This window comes from Mus pahari, chromosome 19, assembly GCF_900095145.1.
Source record: "Mus pahari chromosome 19, PAHARI_EIJ_v1.1, whole genome shotgun sequence".
In the NCBI taxonomy this organism is placed as follows: Eukaryota; Metazoa; Chordata; class Mammalia; order Rodentia; family Muridae; genus Mus; species Mus pahari.
Window position 1 is genome coordinate 34548989 of NC_034608.1, and position 27944 is coordinate 34576932.

Consider the following 27944-nt stretch of genomic DNA (forward strand, 5'->3'; position numbering starts at 1 on the left):
AAGAAGAAGAAGAAGAAGAAGAAGAAGAAGAAGAAGAAGAAGAAGAAGAAGAAGAAGAAGAAGAAGAAGAAGAAGAAGAAGAAGAAGAAGAAGACCACCTCTAAGTATAAGGGAACACAAGAAAGCCTTCTTGGTAGATACTTATATTGCGAGCTCATATTTACTTTTCAAAACTGAGTCGGCATTGTGTGGATAAAGCCAGTATTTCAAGCTATTGCTTTCACCTTCCTCTAGATTTCATTTTAGATCTAAAGATTAGAGATCTCACCTCTGCTCCCACATGGGTGGCCATAGCTTCCAGGAGTCCACACATCTGATGATATGACCTCTGTCTCATTTCGCAGTGTGGAGTAACCATCTCTTTGTCTCCAAGTTCTACACTCAGCCATAATTTCTTCACTCATCTTTTCCCATCCATATCTTGTTCCTTCAGCTTTAATATGATAATAAATGCCACAAAACACATTTTCACACCTTGCATTGTTCCCGTTACTTTGGAGATGGTTTCTTTGAGAGGAATTCCCTTTTGTATTCATCCTGGATAACCTTGCTCTGCCTCCATCTCTGCCTTGGGTAAACTGTACTACAAAATGGACTGCCTTCTACATCTCTAAACTCTGGGGATGAAGTATTTGACTTTGTGAGTCAGAAGATAGAAACCTTCCAGACCTTGAAACATAATCCTTCCCATCCAAGGTTTAATCCAATGCCGTCTTCTGTAAGGACTGTTCTGCTGGGGTCCAGCTGGCATCTGCTTCTGGGGAAGCAGTTCCTAAAGCAGATGCCTTCCCAGGTAGAAGAGTTTACACAAATTTCTCACTGCTAATGCTTAGCACCTTCACGTTCCACATACTGACTCTAAGCCTCTGCCTGAAATTTTATGACTTCTTCAAGTTAGATCTACTAGCAAAGTTTTGTGTGTATTTATATGTATGTATATGTAAGGGGGTTCACTCTTCAAGAAATGCTACCCCCTTTTCCTAAATTTACTATCACCTCCTTAAAATACAGAAGTCCATAGTCTAGTGAAACAAGGCCAGGATACCTGCACAAAGACAAACACAGAGGTATGGGCATAGCTTTTCATACTTTGGGTTGTACTAAGCATCTACAATAGACTGTCCTGAGTCACTGAACGAAGGAACTGGAGCCAGAGGAATGGTGGGAACATGGTAGCATGGCTGACAAATGAACGTCTTGGCTTTTCTTTCTTTCTGAATAGACTTGGATTTATTGGCGAATACTATTTGCCAACATGGCAGGATCTATGATCACAGGTGCACTTTTGGCCACGATAAGTTGTCCAACACTACCTGTTAATAAAGCATCTACATGACCTCAAAGCAGGGTCTCTTTGAAGATCAGCAATAGCGTGAGGTAGGATCCTGGCTCCTGGTAGAAACTGAGATATGGTGGCCTAGTTTGAATGAGGGCTGTGCTTTATAAGTGTGAACTACCACCACCATCTAGTGGCAGTGGTTGGAAGTTAGTCACAGAGTGAATGTTTCTGGTTCATGATCCTTCACTGTTCACAGGATTTCCCTATTCACTGGGAGTGTTTCACAACTCATAAGATACCATTTAATAAAGATAACTATTATGGCCCTTGTGTTCTGCAATAAAACACACATAGTATTTTAGATAATAGTCAAAATTCTTAGGTATTTAAGATGCTGGCTCATATATATAAGAGTCATACTAGTTTTAGTCATTAAAGCACAACACAAATATCGCCCAGTTTGCTCTAGAGAACTCCACTGTCCTCAGTATTTATCCATGGATCCTGCATGTTTTTTGGTTGGATTACATAGCCTCATTTATTTATCATAAATTTTTATTGGAATTTCACAAATTGTATGTCACTTCACATACTAGCAACAATGAAAAGGTTTTTCATAGCTGTAACTGGGAATTTATAAATGAAGAACAGAACCATATAAAAATAGGTTGCTTCAGCATGCATGCAATCAGGTGTTACAGATTTAATAAAAACTTCTAAAAGTCAACTTAATACTGCCACTCCCATATTCCACAATAGATACTCTCTTTATTATTTTGGGTATGTTTGGAGGAATATTACTCTATTGGATTTATTTTTCACAACATTCACTGTTTTCCTTCTTCATTTTAGAGGCACAGCAAGCAGCTTTTCTACAGGAGCATGCTGTGAGCCTCCATGACTGTGGAGACTGAGCTGATCTTTTTTTAGTTTATGTTCTATCATTATCGAGCCTCTTTCTAAATTGCCGTCATAATATCTCAATGAAGTTAGGATAAAATCCATACACCTCAATCCAAGCAGAAATACCTAAAAGTGCTTCTTCCTTCCTTCCTCACCAATTCACTGTCCCAGGCTCCTCGTCTCCACCCCATTCCCTATCCATGACAATGACAAGACAGGTGAATTGACATTGTCTCCCCTGTAGCATGTCCAGCTCTTTTGGCCCCAGGGCCCTAATTTATCTTGTCCTCGGAACTAGAAGGGCATCCAGAAGCCATATCTCATGAGTAGTTAGCTCCCAGCCTTAGCCATAGAGGAGGATTATGGCTAAGTCCAGGTACTAGCTCCCCAGTATTTCCATGCACACATTATCTTCTGGTGGTATTAGGTAAGAGGCAAACTCCAGGCATCTTCTGTCTCCAGATTTGTATCTGTACTCACCAGACCCTGACCATGATGTGGTGAGTGTGTGTGTGTGTTCCAGTCCACACAAATCCAGGATCAAAACTGTGTATGAAAAGCTGGGCTGCACTAGGTTAGGTGAATCAAAATGTCTTCTTTTATATCTGTGGATGATAGGAGAGTTCGGGCATCCTGTGGCTCACTCTGGCATGAATTTGCACACAGATCAACTGACTCCAAGGCCCTTAAACCAATTTTCTTAGCTTCCTCTATTATTGTGTGATCATATCAGACATAAACACACTGTGGGGGTGTTGGGGGTGTTAATATTTAAAATATATAGTACTTTTAAAATGAAACTCTAGATATTTTAATTACTGAATTAGCATAAAAATTATAGGTTATATTAGGGCTTATTTTGCTTTTGCGTTTTGAGATGAGGTCTTGCTGTGAAGCCATGGCTAGGATGATATTCACTATATAGACCAAAGTAGCCTCAAATATGTGCCAACTCTCCTGCCTTGCATCCTCAGTGTTAGATTCTAGGAATACGCCACCACAAATGGCCCATTAGGGCTCTCTCTCTCTCTCTCTCTCTCTCTCTCTCTCTCTCTCTCTCTCACACACACACACACACACACACACACACACACACACACACCATTTTCCTTTATCTATGGATCTTTTATGCAAAGAGAAAATGAAAAGTGAAAAAAGTAATATATCCTGAAAAAGGAAGAAAAATCAAGACATGCTGGGCCACCATGGAAATCTGTAGGTAATTTTCTTCAACCATAAGGCCTCAGAAGACAATCTCTCCCAATTCAGATACAATTGCTCCATGAATCAACCATAACGACTCTGTTTCTAGTAAATTGTTCCAATCGAGAAAATCCTCCTGAATTTCATCTAAGAGCACAGCGCATACAGAGGCAGGTGGCAGTACACTGACCCAGTACCAAGACCACGTGGTGGCTGCCTCTGCTCCTGGCCCTTCCTGCACAAGCTGGTGGCACTGATGTTGTCCACAGTCAGGCTTGTCTTACTTGGAAATTAAGTGGTGTTCCATGTAGTACAATGATGGTCTGGGACAGGAAAATCAAAATGCTTTTCTCCAATGTTTGGTGCTTCCTAAACCTTGAATTGTAACCAAAGTGTGATTTAACTTCCAAACAAAGGAATATTCACAGGTGGCTGTGAAGTTAATGTGCCTGAGCGGGGAGCAGAGAGGTCCTGTTAGGAAGACCCTGGGCCCTGCATTTCCACTGGACCACAATAGGGTCCCATTTGTTATACACTGAAGTATGCTGAATCTCTTGTCCTCCTGTATTGACACACAGACTCATTCTGCTGTCCTGAGATTCTCTTAAATCTCCAATCCAGATTCTTACTACCTATGGAAATTTCCATTTTGCTTTTCTTTCTTGGGACAGCACAGCATCTCAAGTAGCCTGCGATGATGCTGTACTCACTCACTGTGTGGCTAAGGATGATCTTCAACTTCCAATTCTCCTGCTTCTACCTCAACTTCCCTCATGGGCACCTGGATTGGAGGTGTAGGCCGTAGTATCTTTTGATGTTTGTTTGTTGGTTTGTTTTGTTTGTTTTTTGTTTTGTTTTGTTTTGTTTTGTTTCTGATGTGGTACTTGGAAATGGTTGGACCTTGTGAATACTAGGCAAGGAGTCAATACATCTGATCTATCAGGGATTGGGTAAGCTGGGAGGCAGGACAGAAGGGCAGAGCAGAGAGGCCTGAGGCCTGTGAGGTAGAGAGAACAGCAGGTGGAAATGCACAGGACCAGGATATTGGCATTCAGGAACCTGCATTTTCCACAGAAAACATCAGGTAGAGACCAGTGATGGGGGGAGGGAGGGGTGTGTAAACCCAGTCAAGAGTGTTCCAGCTGAGATCACTAGAGACATTTACATATAGAGGCCAAGTACACAATTAACAGCATAAGTCTGGGCTTTAAAGGAGAAGTCTAGGGAGAGAAATCCTGGGGAATGCTCAGCCTGCAGCTAAGTCCTGATCTGCCAGACCAAAGTGAGAACAGAGGGAGGAAAGGAGAGCAGTGGTGGCCTCTAGTGATGCTTGTTCACTGTGAAAGGTGAGAGGGCTGACACAGAAGCAAAACTAGAAAGTTGTCCCCAAGGAAGGCATTTCCATAAGAGGACAATGCCAAGTGCTAAGTGCAGACCCAGGGGCAAGAGCCCAGAGCCCCAATCCTCCCAATATGACAGCATGGAGGCTCTAGTATCCAGGGTAACATTGGAGGGGTGGCAGATACAAAGGCTTCTCTTGGCTGTGCTCAAGGGAGACCAGGGTAGTGCCTAGAGACAGAATACAGCCAGCATTTAAGAGTCAACTTTCTAAATAAAAATAAACAACAGCAAGAAGGAAAAGGCTGACGTCTAGTAACCTAGCTGTTTGCCAGGTCTAGGAAGCGACTGCAAAGTGTAAATGCATAGGATCTGGGATTTAGTGACTCATATTTCATTCGAGTTGCAACACAATCATTTCTAACGTGTTTTCTTATTCCTCAGGTCTGTTTTCTCCCCTTGGTTGAAATTTAACTTGTTAACATAAAGTTCACTCCAAAATATATACTGTTACCTGAAAATGAATACTGACATTGAACCAAATCTGAGTGGCTAGTAGAGTCTGTTTGTCTCTGTCTCTCTGTGTCCCTTCACCATCTCTGTTTCTGTCCTTCCCTGTCTTTGTCTCCTCTATCTCTCTTCTCCCCACCCTCCATCCCTGCTTGCCTCCCTCCCTCTCTCCCTTCCTCCCTCCCTCCCTCCCTCCCTCCCTCTCATTCCCTGCATTCCTCTCTCATTTCCTGTGATCTGTCAATCATTATTACCAAATTGTGTGGCATCAGCATCATCTAACACATCTTTGGCTGGATGTCCTATGAAGGAGAAGCTTCGAAGAGGTGAGAGGCTATGATATGAACACAAGTAGCCATTGCCTCTGTGATATCAACATGCCCTGCCACTAACACTGGTAGTGATGAGGAAATCATACTAATTCTGGGGACCTTGGATATCTAATACCACAAGACAGATCATTTGGCTCTGTTCAGTCTTTATACCTCATAGGACACAGGTAGATGGGGACAGAAGTCAGAGCTATGTCAGCATCAGCAAGCAGCCTGTAACATGCGGCCAAATGACACACAAATGCAAATAAGCTCTACTTTGTAATAAAAATTAAAACATTTTTCCTTTTAAAGAAAAGATTATTATGTCCTTGCTGAGATTCCTCATGACACTTAGCCACTTCTTGTCCTGGGCTTCTTGCTGTGTGCTCACTGTAATTTCACACCCTGTGTTATTAAGTGTGCACCAACTGTTTGAGTTTGCTTTTTCCGCTCAATAAATTCTGCTACTAAATAACTTGCTTCGTGAGCCTTTTCACAGAATGTGACTTTTTTCAACAAAAGCTTTACCCTCGTTGAGACTCCAATAGCCCTTTAAAATAATCAGCCCCATTACTTGTCAAATGGCTGTGATTTGCCTTTGAGTGTCTTCAATTTTGCCAAAGCCAGCATCCTCTGGAAGTCATTTGCCACCGACAGCACAGGAATAGCACAATGTGCATAATAGCCCACGGAAAAACCCGTGGCCAGCTGTCCCCTTGATGAGGAACTTCTTTAAATTATGTGTTGCCACAGTGAGGTGGCACAGGATTGAGGCTATTCATCCCTCACCTCAACAATTGTCAGGAGACATTGCTCCAACTTGTGCCTTGGTTTCATGCCCCATCTCTGCAAATACTATGATGAACCACTGCACAACAATCTGAGTGATATAAAAGCAAAGCAAAGCAAACCAACCAACCAAACAAACAAAATACCTGTAAGTCACAGGGAACCCTATACCATATGCCAAGCCAGTAGACAACAGTAGACAGTAAAATGTTAGTATCAGGACTCCATTCCCAGCCAAGCTGGAACAACTCCTGCACATCAGTGTGCAGGTATGTGTGGAATGAAGAATCCGTACACTAGATGGAAGTGCTCAGTGAGCAGCAGCCTGGGGCACAAAGAAACTGTGTCCTGCCTTCCAAGAGCCGTGAATTAAAAAACAGATGAGAGTCAGGGTATACATAGGAAAGCAACAGAAACACCCAAAGGACTTGCAGAGTAGTTGAAGATCAAGTGAGAGAAACAACTCTAAAGGACACACTAACAAATGCATGTGATAGGCAGCCCTTGGGTTGGGAAGGTGTCCTGTCCAAGAGCCTGGAGGTGAGAAGGTAGACAGCAGGCTGGGTGATATAGTCCCGGTCAACAGAGCAGAAAGACAAAGTAGAGTTAGGAATTCGGTGCTCACAGGAACAGATACCGAGTCCCATCTTTGGAACTCTGATGAAAAGGGGGCAGTGTCAATCATGCAACCACATCTATAATTTGTTCAGTTTAAAGGTCTCCAGGAAAGGCAGCTAAGAATATGGTAGCATTTGGCCTAGTGTATTAGTGTAGCATTAGTGTAGTTTGTTACATTGGCCACACTAATTGAGCTTTAACATTAGAATGTGCTTGCTCCATGGAAACCATTAGGGCATCATTTGCAGAATGGAAAGATATGTGGGATCAGTATGTAAGGGGACCTCGTCCAATTGGGGAGAGGGGGACACTGTGTGAAAATCAGAAGACACCATAAGGGTGATGCCTTAAGGAGATGCACTCGGATAAAGCCAAAAACTGGGCAGAGAGAGCAAAGGGGCTGCCCAGACATCTTGGATATCTTCAGAAATATGAATCTCAATGATGTGTTGCTGAGGAATATTTATAGGAAGAATTTGAATTGACTGTGGCAGTCAATATTGGGGTGGTCAGATCTGAAGAAATGAGCCTTGGCAAGCATATTAATTAGTAAGTACAGCATAGGCACAATGGTAGAGACCAAGTTTCTGAGCAGGCAGGGGACAAGTCAGGTTCTGAGCATTGCCATGCGCTAGAGTCCAGGAAATGTCTGGGAATCCAGAGCTAGGAGACATGACACATGGCTTCACTCCTCAAAATGCATGGGATTTCCTTTCTGCCCTTGAGTTAACCAGGACATATCTGTGTGATATCTGAAGATCATAGTCCCAGTGATTTGAGAATTTTAGACAAATGCTTATAGGGACTAGTGTCAAAAGTCCCTTGCAATAAGCTCCCACTTACTGTTAGAACACACCAAAGACCTAACTTGCTAAAATTTCATGTAATTTTAGCTTATTTTTTTCTAACCTTACCTCAAGGTAAATTCATTTTCCATATAAATGTAAAATCCATAGGTATGTGTTTATCCACTTGTGTATGGTACTATTTAATTGAAATGTGAGGGTTTTCTTTTTGTTTAAATTCATAGCAAGTACACTTCAAAATTTTCTTTCCCTTTCCATTTAAATAGGTATACAGCTATCTGTACAAAGACACATTCCTATGTGTGCACACTGATGTGTGTGCGTGTGTGTGAATACTGTGACATAATGCTGACATAGACCACCAACAAAGAGAAAACTCTTTTTGACTTATGGTTTCTGCACAGTCATCTGACTTTACCATTGCAGCAGCATGTGATATAGGCTCACCTTATAGCAGACAGGGATCGGACAGAAGGGCAGAGAGAAAATGACCAGGACAATGGATACCCTGCCAATGTACATCCTAAAGATCTGCCTCCTCCAATCAAGTCTTGATTTCCATTTCTCACCACTTCCCAATTGTCCACTGAATAAGGAATTCATCAGTGGATTAACTCATAGACTAGGTCCTTGTGGTCGTAGTTCATCGCTAAAGTCTGTCCTCTGAACTTTGTATTGAGGGTAAAGCATTCAACATGGAGAACGTTCAAACCTCAATCCTATAGTTATAGCTAGCAGTACCTGGTATTTCTCCAGGGAATACTTAGAGTTGAACATTGAATCACAATACATGGGACTCTCCATGTAGCCACACATGACATTCTGACAGCTGGCATAAAGTGAACATTTAATAGGCTGCATTTCTCTGATGTTAAATGAGAGAATGTTGGCACTTTAATTGAATCCCACCCAGGCTTATAACACTTAATCCATAACACAGCTATCAATATAGCAGCATTCTAGATTTTAATCTGTGCTATTCAATACATGCACATACCGCCTAACAGTGCTCATGACACCCAGTGACACAGACACAGGAACTATTAGCCTTTTCAAATTCCTAACTGTATTCACAAACAAGGAATATTTTAAAAAAAGAACACCTTTGTAATGTTGGGAGGTAGATATGCTTGTATGGGTGTATGTTAGATGATGTTAGATGTTAGATGATATTAGATGACCTCCACAGGACCAAGGGCCTCTTCTCACATTGATGACAAGAGAGTCCATCCTCTACTACATATATAGCTAGAGCCATGAGTCCCATCATGTGTTTTCTTTGGTTGGTGGTTTAGTCCCAGGGAACTCTGGAGGTACTGGTTAGTTCATATTGTTGTTCCTCCTTTGGGGTTGCAAACCCCTTCAGCTCCTTGGGTACATTCTCTAGCTCCTTCATTTGGCCAAGGCCAGGAATCTGGAGTAGATAGGTTGGTGAACAGGGGAAGGGGGAAGGGGATGGGGGATTTTGGAGGGGGAACCAGAAAAAGGGATAGTATTTATAATGTAAATGAAGAAAATATCTAATAAAAAAGAATAAAAATGAATTTTTACTTAAAACAAACAAACAAACAAACAAACAATCAGAAAACAAAGACCTTTTCCCTACTACTAGAAAAGTCCTATTACAGATAGGAAATACTTCAGGCATTCTAGTGACCACAGATCTGTACAAGTGGGTACCCTGTATGTCTTCTGTCAAAAATCAAAACAATAATTTTACTTCTCTAACTTGAGGGTCTTTGAAGGGAAACTGTGAGCTTATACTTGGTGGCTCCTGTCACAGCCAGCTTTTCAGTTCCAAGTCAGTGCTCAGTGTCTGACCTCAGATTGGTGCCAGCAGTGTAAAAATACACTTCTCCCTTCTCCCATCGTGCCAAGGGCTTCTGATCTTAGTTGACAGCCACCCGCCACTTCGTCATTCAGTGGGGGAAACACACAAAAACAATTACTGGCTTAGTAATGAGGTGTCTCAGATGTTCCCGAGGCATCTCTCAGGGGACTGCTGCATTGAACAGAACCCATATCCACTGTGCAGAGCGCCCTCCATTGTAAATCTATGTGTTATTGGTAAATACAGGCTACCAGGCTCTGTCAAAAGTAGAGAGCAGCTACCTGCACAGTCAGGTACTATGAAAAGGGCAACGTTGTATAGAATACCACGTACAATGGAGCCTCCTAGTGCCAAGTGCACTTTGGATGTGTCATGCAGTCCACATTCATTATGAAAATAATGAGTTGATTATTTGAAAACATATTAGGGAAATATTCTTGTCAATTTTATGATATAAATAATATTCAAATTACAGGACTGGTAGCAGAGAAAGCTATGCTCATATCTTAGAAGGATACGATTCCCTTTTAATTATGGTTCTCCATTCTCTACCATCCTCATGGGATAACAAACTCTACAATGTGTCCTTGGTCCTTGTGACAATCATGTATTCAATAGCAGTATAGGAGCTTATTATTTACCAGCACCATCCCTGAGAATGGAAGTCAAATTTGGTTGTAAACACTGGTGTGATTTAAAATGTCATTTAATAACATGTTTTGTGTTATTGAGGGCCCTTAAGAAGTGCCAGTGCCAAGAAGTGGGAGTGGGTGGATAGAGGAGCAGGGTAGGGGGACAGTATAGGGGACTTTTGGGATAGCATTTGAAATGTAAATGAAGAAAATATCTAATAAAAAATTGAAAAAATAGAAGTGTTATCTGTTGGGTCTCATTAAGAAACAAACAAACTGTAGGAAGTTGACCTTTATCTGATTATGCACAAAATACCAAGTGTTATAAACTACATTTTTATTTTATTTTTTTATTTTATTTTATTTTATTTTTGGTTTTTGGAGTCAGGGTTTCTCTGTTTAGCCCTGGCTGTCCTGGAACTCACTCTGTAGACCAGGCTGGCCTTGAACTCAGAAATCCGTCTGTCTTTGTCTCCCAAGTGCTGGGATTAAAGGTGTGCGCCACCACGCCCAGCTATAAACTACATTTTTATAATCATCTCTCTTCACATTCATATCTTATTGAATGTGAAAACTTATCATACGTTTGATGGCACTGGGATGTAGGTTCTTTGAGAGGTCATTGGGCTACAGCATCGAGTCTTCATGAACAGAATGAGTCCCCGTAACAGGAACCCAAGAAACCATCCCAACCTCTTCTGTAGCACAGCTAGAAAACTACCTATGAACCAGGAAGCAAGCTTTTAATCCATAAGAAATCAGTGGGGTGTTATGTCTTGCCAAACGCTACAAAATACAAGAATTTGTTTTAAGCCAAAAATCAAAGCAAAGATAACCCAACCAACCAACCAAGCAAAAATTTGTTTTACCTCATTGAAATGAGCTCTTGCTACACATTCAAAGAAAGCTTCAGATTTGTTGTCCTACTGCCTCAGCCCCCAAGGGCCCACATACCTAGCCCCAAACAAAATTGTCTGCAGGTGGAAGGTTACTATTTTGATCTATGGGAGTCAAGAGCTGCCCCAGAGCTTCTTTCTCTGGGGTACCTTTATCTTTACATTGAGACATATGGCCACATTTGCCTTTAGTTGAAAAACATGGAGTGTCTGGTAATCATTGTCTGGTAATCTCAGCTATAACCCCACAGCCCAGCTTCCTGTGCTCATGAATATTTTCCCTTGCATGGAGTGACCTGATGCCTGTTTTTTTTTTCCTGTTTTCCATAATTTTATTGTCATCATTTACTCCAAAATCTCTGTAGTTCAAAATCAGAAGTTCAAGGCCAGCCTTTGGCCTACAGTGAATATGAGGCCAGCATGGATTACATGAGATCTTATCTCAAAAACAAATATTAAAAAGAAGGTCAACTATTTAACTAATCTTAGTACAATGTCCACCAGATCTATTCTTACTTTCAAGATAAAACCCCCTCCCTATCTTTTCATGGCTAAGGAGCTTTCCATTGCATATATGCACCACACTTAGACCACTTTTGTTTGCTCATCAACTATATCCCAATGAAGCTGGGAAGGAAATCAAAATCTTTAATACTAATGTAAAAAATTTGAGAAGCATAAATTACAATCAAGTCTGGGATTACATCTCCACAAATGTGCTCTAAATATATAAAGATTCCTCTCAGCTACTCCAGGAGATAGGTCAACATTCCCAGTACATAGACACTCAGGTCTTTAAATAAATAGATGAGCTACACGGTTGGTAAAATGGCTCAGTAGCTAAACAACAAACAAACAAACAAACAATTGCTTTTCTGGCAGAGGACCTGTGCTCCATCCCCAGCACCTACACAGCAGTTCACAAATGCCTATGACTCCAGCACCATGGAATAACTTCTTCTGGCCTCTGCCCTCTGCTAGCACCTGCACACATGTAGCACATGCGCATACACACACACACACACACACACACACACACACACAGACATAAGAATTTTTAAAAAAATTATGAAATATGTGTATATAACCCACATTTAAGATTTATCTCCTAAAGATCAATTTATTATTAGTTAATACAATGCACATTTTCAGTAATGTTTATATACATGCAGCACCAAGATGCCTGCTATAAATTGCTTAAGGTACTCATTCAGAGAACAATAAAAGCCACTTCAGTTTCAATCCAGGTTACTGAATCAAGACAGCCAAGCACATAAGAATGCACTCATCTAGGAAACCTCCATTAGATCTACTGTTGTCCCAGGACTTGAAAGTAAGACCCTATTGCTACAGGACCGTATGTGCCTTTTTTAGGGTTTCTATTGCTGTGGGCAAAATATCATGACCAAGAAGCAAGTTAGGGAAGAAAGGGTTTTGTTTGTTTATCTGTTTTGTTTTAATTTTTTATTTGATATTTTCTTTATTTACATTTCAAATGTTATCCCCTTTCCTGGTTTCTTCTCTGAAAACCCCCATCCCATCCCCCCTCCCCCTTCTTCTATGAGTGTCTTCCTCACCCACCCACCCAGTCCTGCTTCCCTGGTCTGGCATTTCCCTTCACTGGGGCATAGAGCCTTCACAGGACCAAGGGCCTCTCCTCCCATTGATGTCTGAGAAGGCCATCCTCTGCAACATCTGTGGCTGGAGCCACGAGTCATTCCATATGTACTCTTTGGTTGGTGGTTTAGTCCCTGGGGGATCTGGGGGGGGGGTCAGTCTGGTTGGTTGATATTCTTGTTCCTTCTATTGGTCCACGAACTCTTTCCACATTACTGTTTGTTCATCACCAAAAGAAGTCAGGTCAGGAACTCAAGCAGGGGAGGAACCTGGAGGCAGGAGCTGATATAGAGGCTATAGAGGGGTGCTACTTCCTGGTTCATTTTCCATGGCTTTTTCATAGAACCCAGGACCATCAGCTCATGGATAGCACCACCCAGAATGGGCTGGGTGCTCCTTCATTGATCACAAATTGAGAAAACACCTTACAACTGGATCTCATGGAGGCCTTTTCTCAACTGAGGCTCTTTCCTCTCTGATGACTCTAACTTGTGTCAAGTTGACACACAAAACAACAGGCACATATATAGTTCACATAGTTCACATATAGCACATATAGGAATCAAGCTAGGACTGACTTGAAAGCCTTCTCTACTGAGGACTAGTTCTTATATTATCTGGAGGTTTTATTCAACTTGCTTAGGAAGGAAAGCAATCAATATTCCTACACAGCTGTCAAGCCAACAACCACATTAATGACCAGCCTGGCAAGAGGTTCTGAATGGCACAATAATAGCAGTTCTACCTTGTAGAAAATACCAATTGCAGTCTAACTGGATTTAAGGTCTTCTGACTAGGAGGGAACTCATGCCTGATGCTATAAATGTGGCCAACACCACATTGGTGAAATGTTATAGACCTTATAGAACAGTTTACTACTGCCGTTCTCTTAAGCCATCATTATTTCCAAGCTGTATTCTAAATACTTATCCTTATCCCACAAATAAGTGAAGCTCTCACCTGTCATTAAAAAAGATTGTGTTGTTGTTGTTGCTGTTATTTTTTTTCAATAGGTAGAGACCATCACAGAAAGACTTAAATGGTCAAAATTCAGAGAGTACATAATTGTGGGAAGCCCAACCTCAATTTATACATATACCATACCTCTATATCTAAGGCTCAAGGTACATCATAGAAGAGGGGCAGGAAGATTGTAAGTGTAGAGAACCAGGATGACTGATGAGAGATGGTGTCTTCTATACATGACATGGAAGCTATACCCATGAAATGTCATCAACATGGTATCCTACAAGACCCGCATAATGACACCACACCAGATAACATGCCAATAAGAATGAGGGAACTTTCACAAGCATACACTCTTAAATGAAGAGCTGCAGGCCATTGATAGTCCCCAAGAGAAAAATGTGAGTGTGTGTGTGTGTGTGTGTGTGTGTGTGTGTGTAATAATAATGGTTAAAGAAAATGGGACCCTGAATTTTAAAGAGAGTTGGAGGAGGAGTGTAGAAGTAGTTGGAGAGGAGAAAAGGGTGTATGGGTGAAAATGTTGGAAATGTAGTGCACATGTATGAAATTTTCAACAAATTGAAATTTTAAATTAAAAATATATGCATGTATGCATGAAGAGCTAACTGTATATGATTTTATGTATATATGTATGCATAGAGTCAACATATGAACATATCTTCATGCTTTAAAGTATGTGTGATGGATATTTTGAACTTGAATGCACTCACATTTCTGACTAATAACTATAGGTAGGTATAAGCATGTGCATATCTGTCATCCACAGACTTAAACATGTCTCTAAATAAAAGAACTCCACTGGACCCTGATCATTTGAGACAATCTTCTCAGTGAGATTCTAGCATGAATTTTTTAATTCCTTCAATGTATAGCTAAGGCATGTGCATTAATTTCTCAGGGACTGATCACAGCCCCCTCAAGAGTTTTACCTGCCCCATGCAGGACTTGTTGGCTGTGTCTACATGAAGTACGTTTCCATGTTTACCACCTCATTAGTTTCATTGACTTTCAGAGATGGCGCCCCAGCAGGAGCAGTGGCAATTGAGTTGTTATAAGTCTCCTTCTGTGCTTAATTAAATTTTCTTGAGAGTTTTTTTTTAATGTTTTATACTTTTCTACACAGAGTATGGTATGTAATAAACACTCCTAATAGTTTTATTTATTAATGGTTGTTCCCTAGCTTGCCTTTCAAGTTGACATTACAATGCATTGTATGTGTTGTTAACTCCTCAGGGGGCTTTAAGCTCCCTCCAGTCATGCTCTTTACTGGTGACTTTATGTAAACACTTGGCATAAACAGACATGGGGTATTTGGTTCCATAACAGCCAAACCATGATGAAGACCAGGGGAGAAAATGCACTGTGGAGAGTGAGCTAGAGTCTCAGAATTGGAATCTCCAGTGGGCACTGAAAATTTAGTCATTGGTTGCATCTTGGTTTTTAAAGCGACCTGACCAGATCAGACAGCCCCAGTGAGGCTGACAGAGTCCTTTTATGCACAGTTCTCCATGCACTCTTAAGAGAGTCACTGTCTGGGAAATCCCCTCTCCTCCCTCTCCCTCTCCCTCTCCTCCCTCTCCTCCCTCTCCCTCTCCCTCTCCTCCCTCTCCCTCTCCCTCTCCCTCTCCCTCTCCCTCTCCCTCTCCCTCTCCCTCTCCCTCTCCCTCCGCTCAATTCATAATATACCTTCATCACCACACAGTTTATTGGGAAACCCACTTATTTGGAATGTCTCCCAAGGAATCAAATTAAGTCTAATTATACTTAATGGCAACGACTGGTGCTTAATTTGGATGGTAATTCTGCTTAATTGAGATGCCTTCAGGTGCCGAAGTGGTGTTCTGAGAGTGCTGGTATATATAAGTATAACAACCTGTGATCCTCTACTCCTTCTCTCAATATCTCTACAATCATATTTTTTAGCATGTGATTCAGGATATTTATCTTATTAATTATTGAGGACTCCAAACAACAAAACTTATATATAATATTAAATATATATATATATCAACACACATCATCAACAGAAAAAGAGCTGAATTTTCCAAATAAGACAAATATTTGAACCTCAGATAGATGCATGCCATTTGTGCTTCCTGGTTTAGACAGGTTTTAGACTCAGGTTCAAGATGTCAAAGAACATGTCAAGAACTGTGCTAAGGGAGATGAAGAGATTTAGCTCCATCCCAAAACGGCTATGAACCCAATCATCTCCTGAATCCGGACCCTTGTTTTTTGTTAGACTACATGTGATACACAACAAATGTCCTCCCCAGGCCACCCATCGTGGAATTCTGGCATTTCTTCCAAACCTTCTCAAGTTCAGGTAAGCCTGGCCCTTGGCCACTGACTCAGTGGGGCCTCTTAGGAAATTACTTGGCAGAGTCTAGAAAGTATGAGTTTAATATCTAGGCTTAAAACATACCTATTTCTCCATTGGTCATAGTTGTTTGTACTGAAATCTGCTGAGTCAATCCACCTTTCTGTAGAGAAGAGGTAGTCACTTTTGTGTGTCGCTAAACTATGGAATACAATCTATATTTACACTGCCTCTGCACATTTATCCTGACTCATCTTCATTGGCTTTTGTGTAACCTATACCTGTGGAGCATCCTGCCAATGGCTTGGAGAAGCAATCATTTCATATCCTTATCAGACTTGTACAAGAAAGAACAGAATGCAGAGCTGCAGGCTACCAGAGACCACAAACCACCCTTTGATTGACCTAGAGAAGAAGTTGGAACTCTGGCAACAGCAGCTTTTGACTCTGTATTGCTTTTTTTGGATAATTAGTCTTAATTTTGTTTTTTTGTGGTGTTTTGAGTATGCTTGGTCCAGGAGGTGTCACTATTTTGAGGTGTGGTCTTATTGGAGTAGGTGTGGTCTTGTTGGAGTGAGTGTGTCACTGTGAAGGTGGGCTTTGACACTCTTCCAAGTGCTAAAGAGTCAGTCTTCTCCAAGGGGCCTTCAGATGAAGATGTAGAACTCTCAGCGCCTCCTTCACCATGCCTGCCTGGATGCTGCCATACACTCACCTTGATGATAATGGGCTGAATTTCTGAACCTGTAAGCCAGCCCTAATTAAATGTTGTCTTTATAAGACTTGTCTTGGTCATGGTGTCTCTTCACAGCACTAAGAACCTAACTAAGACAGTTCTCTCAGCTTAAGATTTTCTTAAGCCCCCACCAGGCTTTCCAAATCAGATGTACAGCAGTCATTGCACTATTATTGTTCCCCCTGCAAAAATTTGTACGAGTCCATGAAAAAAAAAAAAGATTCTTAAGATCTCAAGTCTTCCTGGTTCAAGACAAAGAACATACAACCTATTGTTCCTATGTGGAATGATAAGATAATAAAATGGAGGCATTGGATGTGTGTGTATGCCTCTATGTACAAAAGTATGTGGAACACATATGTGAGTGTGGTATGTGCATACCATCAGTAATATCAGGAACCTTCCTTTATTGTTTTTCATCCAATAGTTTCAAGGAAGGATCTCACTGAAAACTGTCCTGATTCAGGCAGGGTGAATGAGCAGTGCACTCTTGGTATCCATCTTCCTTTACCCCCTGATGCTAGAGTCATAGGCTTATGCAGCCACACCCTGTTTTCCTAGAGATTTGAATTCAGCCAAGTATGCATGGTGCTTGAAGCTGAGGGCTCATATCTGACCAGCATGCTGCAGGTGGGGGAGCAAGACTGCCCCTTGCATGGGGTTTTAAAAATCTCCAACCCTAACCAAGATGATACATTTCCTCCCACAAGGCTATACCCACTCAAATAATTCCATATCTCTTAATCTTTCCCAAACAATTCTACTTACTGAAGACTAGGCATTCAAAATATGAGCATCTTTATTCAAGCTTCCACAGGATTATTGAGAACGACAGGGCTTTCATAACATTTTTCCTCAATGAGTTTAGTATTCATCTATAGGAATTCAACTGATTCTGTGTGGAGATTTGTATCCTGATTTTGGTTGAATTTATTTATCATTACTAGTTGCTTTCTGGGCATTGTCATCACACAATCTTGTCATCATCAAACAAGGAAATTTCACTTATTCCTTTTCTATAAATATTCTGTTGTTGTTATGGTTTTACTGCTATGAACAGATACTATGTCCAAGACAACTGTTATAAGGGACAACATTTAATTGGGGCTGGCTTACTTGCTTTGAGGTTCAGTCCATCATCATCATGGCAGAAAGCATGGAAGCATCCAGACAGGCAGGAAGTTGGGGGAGCTGAGAGTTCCATATCTTGTTCAGAAGGCAAACCGGAGAAGACTGACTTCAAGGTGCATAGGAGGAAGGTCTCTCAAAGCCCACTCCCACAGTGACACACTTCCTCCACACCCCCAAGTAGTGTCATTCCTTAGCCTATTCAAATCAGCACATATCTCTTTTCCTTGTGCCTTGGGGTTATAGTAAAATTTCATACAGTACTTGTATATAATCAAGTACTAAGATAAATAAGAATGGAGAATTGGACATCCTTCTCATGTTCCTGATTATAGAGGGAATGCTTAGGGTTACTGTATTCAGTATAATGTAGGCTAAGAATTTGTCATATGGAACTTCTGTTGTGCTAAAGGTTAATCATTTGATCCCTATTTTGTGAAGACTCTTCATTATAAACAAGTATTGATCTTTATCAAAGATTAATTGTGCATCTACTCAGCTGGTCTTGACTTTTGCACTTATCTAGTTTCAATTTTTATTTTTTACATATTGATTTGCATATGATGAGCCATCTTTGCATTCTTCCAATGAAGCCAACTTGATCATCACCAATATCCCTTTTAATAACAACTGACCAAATCCCCAAACCATCAAAATAGCAGAAATTAGTGAAGTGTAGCCTCAAAAAATGATTCTGAGACAGTGGGAAAAAGATCAACCTTTAAACAGTCTCACCCAATGAAAGAGAGAAAACTCAAATAAATAAGGGAGAGATCAAAAGATTCAATTGCAATAGGCATCACTAAAATTTAAACAATTATTAGGGAAACTTCTGAGAAATTGTATTACATTGAACTGCAAAATATAGAAGAAATTTGGAACTCCATAGGTACACATGACTTATCATAAGCATGAACAGATAATACAAATAAAACATAAGCAGGTCAACAATAGGTAGAGGTTGGATTGATACTAAAAAATTCTCAAAACAGAGATAAGCCCATAACTGTATCGATTCACTGCTGAATTTTTTTCCAGTCTTTTGAAGAACTAATACAATTTCTCTTCTAGTTATTTCACAACATAGGAAGGATAGAAATGCTTCCAACCTCATTTTCAAGAGCCAGGATCTCAGAGACAAGAAACAAAATGTGGACAGACAGGGAGTCATGAGACAATATCCTTGAAAAGCAAAAGCACAAAACTCCTAAATAAAATACTTAAGTCAAACTCAATATTATCCTTGATTTCTCCTCTCTTGTCACTCATGGTACTTGATGGAGGGAAGGTGTAGGCAAAGCCTGGGGGACCAGAGAATACTAAACAAGGGACTTAAGACAGACTCCCATTCTGCCTCCTCTCCTTTTTTCAACTGGGAGCTACATCTTGCTGAGTCTACAGAGAAGAAAACTGTAGGGGCAGGTTCTTCAGTGCCTTTAGATCCCTGCTTCTTTTCACACTTGCCCTTCCCATTGGAAGCATTATACATCATCAGTTTCTTCCTTTATGTCTCCTGTACACAAATGGTGCATGCACACTTTCTCTTTCTTCATGGAAAATATCCACAGAGGAGGCTTTGCTATGTTATGGCTGGTTTTAGTGTGTGTGTTTGTGTGTGTGTGTGTGTGTGTGTGTGTGTGTGTGTATGTGTGTGTGTGAGCACGAGTGTGTTTTAGCTCTCATTGTATTCAAAGAACACTTTTGTTCCAAAGGTGGTAAGAAGAGGTCATGGCCACAGGTGTTCTGTATATCTTCTTTATTATAAGCATGGCTCTTCTGTGACTGGATTTTCTCATGTTTTTCTAATGAAAGGATGCTGACTTTTATTGAATCATTCAAAGGTTCGGGGATGGTAGGCCCATCATGGACATATCATAGGTTCTGTACAGAAGGAACGGTTCATAGAGAATTATCTCCAGCCAGTGGTGTAGCAGCTGGGAGGATGCAAGGAACAGCCTTCGTGAATGAAGGGGTTCAGGGATGGGGTTTGCAGGAGACCCAGGATGATGCTGCAACAGCATGCAGGAAGAACCCATGCTGAGTGGGGTCACCACCACACTCTCATAAAGGGTTCCACATTTCCATGCCATCTTCTATCTTTTTTTCTGAACCACAGGGAATATGTAGATGCTAACTAGCCCACTGCTTTCATTTATATTGATCCACTCCCTATAGCTATATGATTGCTAAAATGAAATGTAAAAATAGGGAATGTCTCACCTTCTTAATTGCAAAAATAAAACATTTTATGCTTTATAAATGTCACAGACACTTCGGTTTGTAATGGCATCTTTATTCAGAGGACATAAACATGTACTCTAGCTTGTACTGCATGGCATTAGAAGTAATATATACTTCCCATTAATTCAATTATATATCTAGTATACCACATAGGAAGCAAGCAATTGTATTCAATTTCTTCCACAAACATTTCCATCTGACTTTCAAGCCTTTACTAAACGTTCAAGGTCAAATGACTTAACCTGGTAGAGAAAACATGGACTAGTCCACAAATGCATGGATGTGGAAATCAAGGAAAGCAATTATAGACAAGGAAAACAGTATTCATGTTAAACTTCAGTTTAACCAAACTGTTGGTTTGGTAGAGAGTGTACCAACTAAGTCCTTGTTCAGCTCTTGTTAGTTTTTGTTGCCATTTCTATTTCTAATCCTCAAGAGTGAATGATGCTTCTATCCTGCCATAGGTTCCTACAGCAACTGAGTGTTCACAGGCCCCAGTGAAGAATATGTTCCTAAAGTCTCTTTGACAATGTGGGCTCTGAGGCTCAGAAGGTCTGCTAATATATTCAAGCCTACACACTTCTAAGTATGGAGCATCTAAAGTGCTGAGGATGGGACCAGGGGAAGAGATTAAAGCTCTGGTGTACAGAAATCTGTGCATTTGCCTTGGTATGGATGCAGTCCTGGGGACTGCACCAGGGTTGATAGGCACCACAGAAAAACTGTGTGGACTTTGTGGGCTACCTCAGCCTCCCAATCCCTTCAGGAGCTGCCTGGGTCTTTACTCATCTCTGTTTATCAGAACTGGAATTGAATATAAAATAGTTGCTGTGTCATAACAGAATTAAGCAAGCTGAATCCAACAGGGATCTGGTGGAAACGCCACTGGATATACACCACCCTTTCTCAGCTGCAGGAGCGAGATTCAGCCGCAAGGGAAAACGCTGAACAGAAACGAGGGGAGTTTGCAGATTGCAGAAATAGCCAGATGGCCACACTCAACACAAAATGTCAGGACCGCTCAGAAGTTGACAACAAGAGGCTCAGTAGATTAACATTACCAGAAAGCTGTTCCTTTAACAGCATTTCTTTCATATTGTTTGAAATCCATGTCCGAATAGTTTGCTGTCAGTTTCTCAATGAAAATGATATAAAGGCACCCCACCCTCATGGTCTGCTCCAAATTCTGCTGAATAATTTAGAGTACACTGAAGACAATTCATTTCACAGCAAATAAAATAGTTGTGAATACCTTCTCCTCACCTTTGGTGTAAGTGGTGGCCATACCATCACAAAGAACATGTGCCAGACTTATAGAGGACTCACACAATTTCAGCAATCATGGATCTGGGAAACATTCCACCTAATATAGCATCCTAAGACACTGGGGAAGGACAGAGACTTGCTAACTTTTAGAGAAGAAAAGGATAACAGTCTGGTTTGGACAGTCAGGATGGAAAGCCAGCTCTGTGGCTCTATGTAGCAGAGGAGCTTGTAGGTCCTCTGTGAGGTTTTAAGCTAGAGGAAATGGTTGATTGAACAGTGAGGCCTGATATGAGAAAGATGCCCAGGGAGCTACTCAAGAGCCGGAATGGCCTCTTCTCCGGGACCACCACAAGGGACAGTACTGTGTCCTGGTCGTACTCTATGGATGGATAAGGATGTGTAGACAGTAGCCACTGCCCGCCATTGCCCGGAAAGTCTGCTCACCATAGATGGCTGCTGACAGTACCTGAGTGGGTGGAGAGGCCTTACCTTGTCTGGATCAGTTGTTGTGATGACCCACACACAGTGAGCATTGTCTTCATACTGCACTGGGTAGTTAGGGGAGGTGATGACACCACTCGGCCCACGCAGGTTTGATCCACATGTCCTGGCTGGAAACAGAAACAAAACAGTTTGCCAAGCAGTCCATCAGACACCACCATGTGCAAGGAGGGAAGGGTTCTTTTTTTTTCTTTTTTTTTCTTTTTTTCTTTTTTCTTCTTTTTTTTAATGAGGTTCATTTTGTAGGTAGCATACAAAAATAATGGCGTCAGTCAGATATTTTCATGTATGAGTATAATTTGAAATGAGTATGAGTATAATGAACATATTTGTCCCTTTCAGCTCCCTCCCAGTTCTCTTCTCTTCATACCACCATACATACCATCTGAGTCTATATGTAAGGATATACTTTAATCTAGGTTCCACACAAGAAAGAAAGTAAGCACTGTTTTCTCTTTTCTCTCCTGCCCCTTCACACACAGAAGACATGTGCTTCTATGTTCATTTCCTATATGTATAAATACAAATTTTTATTTAAATCTCAATTCTTCTAGGAGAGGAAAAAAATTACTATATATATGACAATTACATCATTACTATATATCATTATATATAGTATATATCATTATATCATTACTATATATGATGATAATTACATCTTTCCCCCTCCATTTCCTCTCTCCAGACCCTACTTCATATCCCTTCTCCAATTTCTTTCAAATTCCTGGACTCTTTTCCTTTAATTGGTATATAAATGTTTGTGGGGGAGTATGCAAGTGTGTACATGCATGCATGCATACCTGCCTCTGTGTGTGTGTGTGTGTGTGTGTGTGTTTGTGTGTGTGTGTGTGTGTGTGTGTGTGGGCATGTGTGTGAGTATATGTATGTGAGTGTTACTAAGTATATAATATTGAACCAGCATAATATTAAACTTCATGCTAAAAAGACTTATTTTCAACTTACTTGCATGTCTGTGTGTGGGTATGAACTTGGAAGTTTAGAGGGGAAGTTGCCTAAGAGCTACAGAAGAGGGTATTGGATCCTCCAGTGCGGGAATCCTAGGCACTTGCTAGCTAACCATTGTGGCTGCTGGGAACTGCCCCTGAATCCTTAGAAAGAGAAGCTGGTGCTTTTTAACTTCTGAGCTGTCTCTCCAGTCCCCATGAAGTTTACTTTTAATAGGTCATGATGTAAAGTTGGCAGTTATCTTTTGCTCAGTCTTCAGGAAACTTGCCTGATATTTAAGATATGGGTGAGGATACCTCGTTAGAGGAAATATGCAAAAATATTGCCACTCATAGTCACAATGCCATGGAAAGATCAATATCAAATCAGTCTATTTCAGAATCTGCTGGGGGCACAAAACCACATTTCCTGTGTACTCATTTGTATACAGAGAGTCTGAATATCTATCCATCTGTGCACTGAGCCAGTGAGTTACAGAAAAGGGCTCAGTATAGCCGGGTTGGGGACCAGTGTCACACCTCACACAGGATGCACTTTACATGCAGTTTCATCTCTGCTAAGCTTTGTCCTATTTCTTTCAAATAAGGATGGAGGACGCAATGTCAAAGTCTCACTCGATGCTCAAATTCTATTTCACAAAAATGATGCCAAGTCACATAGCACAATAAAGATAGGGACTTGAGTCTATTGTGCTGTTGAAAGATTAAAGGAAGTAGAAACAATGACACCAAAGGCAAAGAAAGGCATCATTGTCTATTTCTTCATCTTGAAGCTAGAATGAAAACGCAACTGAAGCCATAAACTGTAAAACCGAGGAAAATGGCATGCTTTGTGATAGAAAGTATTTCAATCTTCCCATCCTTTCTCAAGGTTTTATTTTTTCCAAATCACTGGGATAACTTGGAAATCTAATATTAGTGTGTGTTCTTGGCTGAATATTAATAACTCAAACTGGACTTGGGGGAAAAAAGGCTACTTTTATGAGAAAGTAATGCAAAGATCTGCCCTCTGTTATCTTAGACACTGTCATGCACAGAGCATACCTGGCCACCCAGTAGATTAGTCTAGACACCTTAATACAGAGAGCTTTCCTGGCTACCCAGTGGAGCATCTGTCCTGTTCATGACACATGCTCGCTCTCTTCCCACTAACTCTTGGCTGGATACATTCAGGACAATTGTTTTCTAGGAGAAACAAGGTGTTTTCTCACCTCTAAGGATCAACACTGTAGATCTCCTGACCTGAAAGAGCTAGCTTGTGGGGAAGTCAGGAGCCTCCACAAACCCCAGCAGGAACATGCAGGCTCCTCACCAGTCTATACTCCTATGAAGATGATTTAAACTTTGAATAATCCTGAAGACAATAACACTCCTCTATAGGAGTCATGACTCTTTTAGTGTCATTATTTCTCCCCAGCTCTGTCTTCTTAGCCTGTGAGTCTGGGGCTTCTCCTTATTTTATCACCAAGAACAGAGGGCTGAAGTCCTTGATATGAGATTGAGATTCACAGCCAGCAACTTAAAAAGTTGATGATTACCCACTACAGACATAATTAGCTAAAAATTAGTCAATTCTACATGCATAAACACGTGAGAAATGGTGTTTTAAATACCAGCATTTTCTGCCTAAAGAAACAGCATTGTAAAAATAAAGGATGATACTGTTTTTCAAATCCTCTTGGGCATGGAGTAGCTCTACAGGTCCCTCAGAAGAGCTTTCTGCAAGCATGGACCTATGCTAGGTGCTAATCTTCACTCTGTGATATATGTATTTAGGAACATATTTTCAGAAAAGATCAGCTTCTAATGTGGAATTTGTCTAAAGCACTGCTGGCATTAGTGAAAAAGTCTTAAAGATTACTACATCGTGAATAATAATGTCTTTATATTGTGTATCAATTTTGCTACACGTTGTAACTAACAGTTTTTATAAATACAGTGCTAATCACAGATATCTATCAGTTTGGTTTTGAACAAGGGTAAACACAGAGATAGCTAAGTATTTAAGCTTTGAGAAGACATATGTGAAGATGTCAGAAGCTGTTTCATTACATTCCCACTGATTATTTGGGCTCCCCAAATTCCCAGCAGAAAAGTTCACGGAACCTAACACTGCCACCTCCCCCTGTTGTGTGTTCCTGTGGCCTGTGTTGAAGCAGAACCTTTCCACCGACTAACCAAACATTTGACTCAGAACTTCAGAAATTTATCTCACACATTTCTGAGAAATGATTCTTACAGGGAGTCTGTGTTCTTATTGAGTTGTCTCGAAAATAAAGTAGCCAAAGAGGTAAATCAGTAGTGGAGTCCTCACTTAGCATGTTTGAAGCCCTTGTTTATATCCACAGTGCCACAAGGATTAAATAAATAAATAAATAAATAAATAAATAAACAAATAAATAAATTCGGCAGTTAAGAAGAAAAGACAGGTAGAAAAGAAAAGAGAACATCAGAAGAGAGGATATGAAACAAGACAGAGTGTTCCCTCGAATAGGAGCTAGTTCAAGAAAGCTTGATCATTGCTGTCAGTGTGTGCCATTCTCCTTCCAATGGACACACAGTAGTCAGGGTGAGGTAAGAGAAGTTTTGTTGGCAGACAAAAAAGAAGCACTGTGCATAGGCTCCACTGAGGAATGGAGTGGGTATCAGGGTGGTAGGAACTTGGCCAGCTGTACCTGAATGGGAGCAGATATATAAAGCTCTGGGAATTCACACAAAACTGTTATCATCTGACTCAGAAAGCCAGAAGTCTGAAGCTCGGCCATGGCCTCTGGTTTTTACTCAGACAACGCAGTTTCTCACTTCTTATTGTAAATGCACGGTGTAGTTCTTGTGATCTGGGAGAACTGGAGAGGCCTGTCCTGATTGGCACTGGGAAGTCTTATGTGTGTCCTCAAAGATAAAGCAACTCCTGATCTTATTATTATTATTATTATTATTATTATTATTATTATTATTATTTTCTTTATTTACATTTCAAATGCTATCCCAAAAGTTCCCTATACGCACCCCCCGCCCCTGCTCCCCTACCCACCCACTCCCACTACTTGGCCCTGGCCTTCTCCTGTGCTGGGTCATATAAAGTTTGCAAGACCAAGGGGCTTCTCTTCCCAATGATGGCCGACTAGGCTATCTTCTGCTACATATGCAGCTAGAGACATGAGCTCAGGGGGTACTGGTTAGTTCATATTGTTGTTCCACCTACAGGGTTGCAGTCCCCTTCAGCTCCTTGGGTACTTTCTCTAGCTCCTCCATTGGGGGCCCTGTGTTCCATCCAATAGCTGGCTGTGAGCATCCACTTCAGAAAAAGCAATTCCTGATCTTATAGTCCCTTTTTACTAACTAGGCATTCACACAGTCAATGAAGTCTTTAAACTGCATAAGTAATCACTATGCACTAGGACCCAGGACCTTTGAGAGTAGTCTTTGTGTTTCCTGTCACCAACATGCACAGACGTGTGCTTATGTGCAGTGTAGTTCAGTGTTATTGTCACTCTTCTAAAGACCTGGCCCTGTGTCATCTGACACATAATATCTTATTCATGCTAAATGTCCATGAGCAGTCACTGTGCCCTAATGCGGAACAAAGGTTACTCCCTGGAGAGGTTCCTAAGTGTGGTAGACTCAAGTTTGACTGATAATTATAAATTCTATTTAAAACTAGAATTTATACAACGGTGTATTGGAAATTTAATTCTTTACAAAGAAAAATGGACACTTCAGTCTCTTATTCTCTACATAATGACCAGTTGTAGATCTCAGGATTAATCACCATCTACTGTAAAAAGAAGCTCCTCTGATGAGAACTAAACGATGCACTCACTGTTCTAAGTACATGTTAAAGATATTAAGGGCATATAGACAGAAACATCAGGGGTAGCTTTATAAGGTGTCTGTTAAATCCAAAAATAGTAGCTCCTCCCCTGAGTCCTATGACACATCCATCTAAGAGGGTTTGGATGAGTTAATGGTACCAGGCAGGAGCAACTTTAAATCTAGCCAGAAAAATGGTTGGTCAGTTCCATAACATTCATGCCAATATTGTACCACTTGGTATATCTTGTCAGGTCAGTTGTTGTTACAGCTCATATGTGAGCTTACAGCAATAAAGAGATAGTGGGGTGCTCAACTGTAATGAGTCATCTATATCAGATCCCCTTTTCCCAATGCTAAGGGGACAGCATGGAGGAGAATTGAAATAGACTGTAAGAACCAGAAGTAGTGGGCATCTGTATTGAAACATTATTTTCTGGACATGCCAAGATCATTGTACACATGACCTCACAGACACTGTGACTGCAAACACAAGACTGCACAAGAGGAAGCCATCCACAGATGGGGGGTGGGATTTATGAAACTTCATCCAGGAGCTGTGGATAACTGATGACTCCTGTGGGTGGGAGTGTAAGTTTTCTTTAGGGTCCCCATGGTTTGGTTAGTGGTCCTGCATCCATATACTTATAGACAGCACCAAGTGACTCACAGGATTAAGTAAAGTAGCCTATGAAGTAGGAAGGGAGAAGTGGTGGGAGAGATAGGGGAGGAACAGGATGGGAGAGAAATGGGGGAGGGGCTAGTTAAAATACATTATATTCATACACAAATCCATCCTTTGTAGAAGCTGCAGTGAACATTTATCATCTGACTGATGAATATATTACATAAAAACACAGTTTCCTTCACGTGAATGAACTCACTATAAGAATTTCTGGGTTTGCAAGTTCAAACCTGACATCCCAGCACTTGTGAGTATAAAACAAGAGGGTTGCCCTGAGTTTGATGCCTGTATGGGCTAAACGGGAGACCAGGTCTCAACAAAAAAAAAATTAATAAAATAAAATAAAAGTATTTAATTATTTACTTAGATCCTAGGATATCTTTTCCATTCTATGGTCACACTTGAGTCAAATTAACCAAAGGGCAAACAAATCTGATTCCAATAAACGAATTAGCACAACACTTGGAATCACATGGCAAACCTTTTGAAACAAATCTCTAGATCATACAGTATGGAATATATTTAGCATATATATGATTAACATATCTACTTCATGATATATAGTA

At 40.8% G+C, this 27944-nt stretch overlaps 1 protein-coding gene across 2 annotated transcripts in view; it reads right to left on the reverse strand.

Moving 5' to 3' along the window:
- Csmd1 (CUB and Sushi multiple domains 1) overlaps nt 1-27944 on the reverse strand; it is a 1532231-nt gene that overhangs the window by 398107 nt on the left and 1106180 nt on the right. For both annotated transcript variants that reach the window (XM_021218735.2, XM_029532138.1), the window contains one exon: nt 21904-22025. In XM_021218735.2, coding sequence (XP_021074394.1) covers nt 21904-22025 — 122 coding nt within the window. The remainder of the gene's footprint in view (nt 1-21903; nt 22026-27944) is intronic.